The sequence below is a fragment of the Pogona vitticeps genome, chromosome 11, assembly GCF_051106095.1.
Source record: "Pogona vitticeps strain Pit_001003342236 chromosome 11, PviZW2.1, whole genome shotgun sequence".
NCBI lineage: Eukaryota > Metazoa > Chordata > Lepidosauria > Squamata > Agamidae > Pogona > Pogona vitticeps.
The window spans coordinates 4,029,859-4,035,930 of NC_135793.1; the positions used below are offsets into that span (position 1 = coordinate 4,029,859).

The following is a 6,072-nucleotide window of genomic DNA, read 5'->3' on the forward strand; positions in this document are numbered from 1 at the left end:
CGGCGCGCCTGCGCCCCGGGCGCCGTGAGCACGCGCCGAGGAGAGGGGCGGGGGCAGGACCGGAAGCCGAGCCCCGCCCCGCCCCCTCGGTCTCCTCACGGCCGGGCCATGGCAGAGGCGGCGTCGGTCTCCAACGTGGAGGTCTGCGACCTGGCCTACGCGGGGCGCCTGGAGGAGCTCAAGGAGCGCCTGGCCGCCCACCGGGGCTTGGCCACCCGCCCGGACCAGGTAGGTGGGCCGAGAGAGCGGCGGTAACGAGGAGGAACGCGTTGGAGGAACGCGTTACAGGAACGGTAACGCCTGGCGGGTGGCCGTGCTCGTGGGGAAAGGGAGGGGGTGGAGGCGGGAGGGGATGGTGGCACTCCAGCTCCCATCATTCCCCGCCGCGGGCCCCCTGGAAGGGCGGGAAAAAAGGCGTTTCTTGGGTCTTGGAGGTGCCACAGCAAGGAGGGGGCGGATCCAGTTGGCTTTTCCTGCCTTGCAGGGTCGTTGTGAAGAAGGGAGCCTGGCCTCCGGGGCCTCGTCCAGCATCTTGTTCGCATATGTGCCTGCAGGCATTTCCATGCAGGGATGTCCCAGCTAAACCGTTTGGGGTGTGGAATAACGTGCTCCTCTTGAGACCCATCCGCCCCTCGGCTCTGGCTGTCTGGGCTGAGGCTAATGGGAGTTGTAGTAGATCGACACGTGGAGGGGCTGTATGGCCCCATCTCTCAAGATCCGCTTAGTCTGTGTGCATAAACTGAAAGGTTCTCTCGCCTTCTCTCTCCACCACGGATCCCGTCAGATCCAGAGGTGCTCCTAATGCTAATTTGTGGTTTGATTGTAAGGACAACAGGACAGCCTTGCACTGGGCATGTTCCGCTGGACGCACTGATGTTGCCGACTTCTTGCTGAGCTTGGGAGTGCCCGTGAATGACAAAGATGACGTAAGTCTTGGTATTAATATTTTTTAAAAATTGTTTAGTCCTTGTATATTTAAGGGAGCATTTTTCCAGCTTCTGCCTCTGGAGCTAGTACACAACACACTGGCCCCTCCTGGGGAAATCATGTTTTTAGCTAAAACAAGGTTCAAAAAAGCATCCATGGTAGTTAGGTGTGTTTCGCGGGCAAAGTCTCTGTAGTTCCTTCTCTAATTTCTAGTTGCTGCTCATTTCACTTACTAAGGAATTTTCATCATCATCATGTGCCATCAAAGCAGTTCTGAATTTGTGGTGACCCTTTTCAGGATTTTCCAGATAAGAGAATACTCAGAAGTGCTTTACCCTTCCCTTCCTCTAGGGGCAGCCTTGGGATGGTGCAGCTGGCCCAAGGCTACCCAGGCTGGCTGTGCTTCTGGAAGACCCAATGGGGGATTTGAACTCCCAGCCTCTGGTTCTACGTCCGGATACCTAAACCACTGGGCTATCCAGCTAGCTAGGAATATTGGTTATGAGTATTTGGAAAGTGGGACTTAAATTTTCTCTCTGACATCATTTTTGGCCTGGAATGTGTTGTTGTTTTTCCAAAGAGAGTTAGAAAATGATGGGGTCTTACAGGAGAGTAAAAGAATTAGCAGGTTTGAGAAGGCAGGTGATGAGTTAAGAGAGACAGTGTGGTGTAACAGACAGAGTGTTAGACAGGACTCGGGAATCATGGGTTTAAATCCACGCCTAGCCACGAAAACTCACTGCTGGGTGGGTGGCGCTAGCAAGCGGCTCCTTCGAGCCTCTCACTTGAAAACCCGTTTTGGATCTCTCTGCGTTGGAAGTGACTGAACACGACACAGCAGCAAGCTAGCAAACATTTTTTTTTCTTTTCTCTCTTTTCCAGGCGGGTTGGACTCCTCTGCATATTGCTGCTTCCGCAGGCCGGGATGAAATAGTGCGAGCTCTTATAAAGCGAGGGGCCCAGGTGAACGCTGTCAATCACAATGGCTGTACTCCTCTGCATTACGCAGCATCCAAAAATAAGCAGGAGGTAATTTTATTTTTCTTGCCGGCTTAGCCCCAGGGTGAGTCCATGACCATAGGCTGTCCTCTGGCACGGTTGAATCTCATGTCCCTCTCCCGCCTGGGTCACAGATACACAGGTTTCAAGCTGGCTTCAGTTCTTCAGGACTTTGAGTGATAAAGTGCCATTAACGTTATAGCAGATGAAACGACTTAGCCATTTGTTGCCCTTCGAAATTTCACAATTCAAAGTGCTGGTGATATAAAGCCCTTAATGGCTTAAGTCCAAGCTTTCTCAAGAACCGCATCTCAAGTCCCACCGTCTCGGTCCCACCACCTTCACAGATGTGTTTGGTGCGGACACAGAAGAAGGCCTTCTCTGTTACTGCTCCCAGACTTTGGAACTCCCTCCCACTGGAGGCCAGACTGGCCCCATCTTTGCTGTCCTTCCACAAGCAGGCAAAGCCTTTTCTCTTCAGACAAGCTTTTTCTTGGTCACACTCTAGGAAACAATAAATGGGATGGTTCATCTTTTGTTGCTTCTAAATCTTTTTTCATAATGCTTTTACCTCCCATTTCTAATAGGTTATTAATTCTTCTTTAATATTTAAATAATTTACTGTCTTAGCTTTTAATATAGCAGGGCTGTGGTTTCTGTGGGATCAATACTAGCAGTTTCATTTGTCTGCTGCCTGAAAATATTGAATAAAAATCTCCCCGAAACACGTGTTTCTGAGGTGTGTTACTAGCACTGGACACTAGAAGGCACTTGTCTCTGTCGGCATCTGGAGGCGGGGCTTGGAACCGATTCCCATGCAGATAACGTGGTCCTACTGTATTGCGTTTTAATGCTTTGGGTCCTTTTTTCAAAAAGAGAACGGCAGGGTAAAAATAGTATAAACAAATAAAATGAAAGGGGACACAGGCTGAGCAAGCTTCGCTCTTGCTGAGTACAAAGCAACCGAGAAGATAATCTGCTCTTCCTCCTTTGACTCACAGATTGCAGTGATGCTGCTCGAGAACGGTGCCAATCCGGACGCCAAGGACCACCTGGACTCAACACCGTTGCACCGAGCGGCCTCCAAAGGAAACCTGAAAATGATACAGATCCTTTTGAAACACAAGGCTTCTGCCAACCTGCAGGATTCAGAAGGAAACACAGCTCTGTAAGAACTGGTGCTTTTGTGGGGGGCGTAATCTGTGGAACGTCTGATAGCCCATGCCGTGGCTTTCAAACTACAGCTGGACCACAGTATCCACAGGAGGTGGAATTGGCTCCAAGCCCCTGCGGGGGCTGAAAAACGCAGAAGTATCCAAAACTATGTGTTGCTTGGTATTTGGCTCACTCTAGTCGCCAGTCCTGGTAAATGCACCTTGGAAATACCTAAAAATAGGTATTTGGAGGAGGTGTTAGTTTTTTTTCAGCCAGTGGATAAGTGAATCAGTGGATACTGATCCAGAAAATGGGGCAGGCGTTTCCTAGTGTAACCAGAGTTTGCAAAGAAATATAGAGGTGGCCATTAGAGCCTGGTAAGAGCTAATCCTTGTTTATCTTATTGACAGCCATTTAGCCTGCGACGAAGAGCGAGTGGACGAAGCCAAACTCTTGGTATCCCACGGTGCAAGTATATATATTGAAAACAAAGAAGAAAAGACTCCACTTCAAGTGGCAAAAGGAGGTCTGGGCTCGATCTTAAGGAGGCTGGTGGAAGGCTAGCCGTCCCGTATTCTGCCTGTGAATGACTGGACTTCAGGCTGTTCACTTTTCTTTTGGATTGGCTTTGACTGTCATAACTTTTTCTGTAGCATAGCTTCTCTTGTATTGTGTCTCCTTGCCTGCATTTTCTGCAGCCCAACAACATTCCTTTGAATTCCTTGTGATGTTTAACTGCTTTTTACAGTATTTTTACTCTCTTGGGGATGTGGGATTGATGCCCGTCTCTTGTCAAAAGTCACACTCGGCAATGGTCTTCCTACTCTGGTGTGTCTAATCTTCCTAAGTTAAGCTTCTTTCTGCAACACAGATTTATGTAAGAGTAGGCAGAATCTAGAATTCTACAAGTGGATATTGGCCACAGGGTGTTTACTCTTAAAAGTTTATCAGATCTTTCTTTAAGTCAAGTGTCATCATACCGTCCATGCATACCGTGTTTCCCCAAAAATAAGAGGGTCTTATATTAATTTTTGCTCCAAAAAAACACATTAGGGCTTGTTTTATTTTACATGCCATCTTCTTCTGGTTGCTGCACAAGGGGGGAGGGTGGGGTTTCACTTCACTGGGGCTTATTTCAGGGAAACAGGGTAATAATAATTGCATGCCGCCAAGTCAGTACATCAACCCTTTTCCGGGTGTTCTAGGTAGAGAATACTCAGAAGTGTTTTACCCTTCCCATCCTCTAATCTAGGGTCAACCTTGGGACTGTCCAGCTTGCCCAAGGCCACCCAGGCTGGCCTTTCTCAATTGGGGAATTGAGTGCCAAACCTCTGGCTTCACAGCCAGAGACCTGATTCAGTTATGATACTTAAGAAATCCAAAAATCATTGAGGCCTGTGTCTACCAGGTAACACGAATAGCTCCTTTAGCCTGCTTACACATGAAGAGAGTAGTTGTAATATTTCTGTGAATTCCTTGTAAAGCATTCGCTGTGTTCTGTGGGAGAAGAATGGCAAGGAATGGAAAATTATAGGAAGACCACAGACGTAGCTTACCTAGAGCGGTTTAGAGGCTCTCAGAAACAGTTTTGCTTGCAAATTCCTGTTCAGTGGCACCAGAGATAAGAGGTTCCTGTACAGTGAGTTCCGGAAGATAATTTTTTAAAAAATAAGCTATCTTCCTTGTCCATATATATATGGTATATGCTAAGTAACTGAGTCCTGCCCAGACTTAGATCTTCTGTTTCTCTCCTTGGCTGGTCTTACAGTCTCTGGGGGCTAATGCAAAGGACTTTATACCACCAGAGCCATTTGCTGTGCCCTAAGCGACATAGAAAGGGACATGGTGGCGCTGCGGGTTAAATTGCAGAAGACTGCGCTGTGAGGTCGGAAGACCAGCAGTTGTAAGATCAAATCCATGCGACGGAGTGAGCTCCCATCGCTCGTCCCAGCTCCTGCCAACCTAGCCATTCGAAAGCATGTAAAAATGCGAGTAGATAAATAGGTACCACCTCGGTGGGAAGAGTCGGACATGACTGGACTGTCAAGGAGAACCTTTACCTTTAAGCGACTTAGAATAGGTTTTGCTCCTTAAACAGCATCCCTCAAGCCCAGCTTTTTGGGCTGATGAGCAGCTGCTTGTATGAGACACTTAACTGGAATACTAAGCAGGAAGAATTTCTTCACAAAAGGTTTAATTTTTTTCATAAATACATTTTGCTTTTCTTCTATAAACTGTCCTCATAATGGCTAAACCTGATAATCTACTACCAATGGCTAAGGTTTTATGGGTCTACTTTTTGCCTGCCAGCACATGCCAGGATGGATCAGAGGCATGGCCTAGCTGCTCTTCATTCCAGTGCTGAAGAGAGCAAAACCATTTTCTGCTCCATCTTTCCATAACTCTCTCTGCTAGACAGTGTAAAGCATAAATAATAATTAGGACCGGACCTTTTACTGAGAAGGGGATTGTCTGGAAAAGGCGATCATGCTGGGAAAGGCGGAAGGCAGCAGGAATGAGAGGAAGACCCAATACCAGATGGACGGACTCCCTAAAGGAAGCCCCAGGCTTGAGTTTGCAAGAGCTGAGCAAGGCGGTTGAGGACAGCATTGGGGGGTCACCATGAGTTGGAGTCAATTCACTGGCATATATAACAACAGACTTTGGAAGCATCCCTGATCAGGGGCAATTGGAGGATATGGAGAATTGCAGCTGAAAAAGTAACTTCTATGAGCAGTGGAGGAGTGTCTGTTGCGCATCATGTACTTTGCATGAAGTGTCTGTTATCAGAAGGGAGAAGGTGGCAGGTGTCCACCTTGGAGATGTCCACTTCTGCCAGTCCAAGAGCAATGTCCTAGATGCTTCTCTTCCTAACATCACGGCATCTTAACTTTTTGTATCTGGTCTGTCCTTTTCCACCGTTGGCTTTTCTCTATCCTGGGTCCCCTCCACTTTGGTGAACACAGTAGGCGGGGATTCCCTGCTGCCCAT

The 6,072-nt window shown here is 48.0% G+C and overlaps 1 protein-coding gene across 1 annotated transcript; it reads left to right on the forward strand.

Moving 5' to 3' along the window:
* Positions 1-65: 65 nt before the first annotated feature.
* PSMD10 (proteasome 26S subunit, non-ATPase 10) lies at positions 66-3,799 on the forward strand. Its single transcript, XM_020784435.3, has 5 exons — positions 66-228; positions 828-926; positions 1,810-1,956; positions 2,928-3,094; positions 3,492-3,799. The coding sequence occupies exons 1-5, from the start codon at positions 109-111 to the stop codon at positions 3,643-3,645; spliced, it is 687 nt and encodes a 228-aa protein (XP_020640094.3). The 5' UTR covers positions 66-108; the 3' UTR covers positions 3,646-3,799.
* Positions 3,800-6,072: the final 2,273 nt, after the last annotated feature.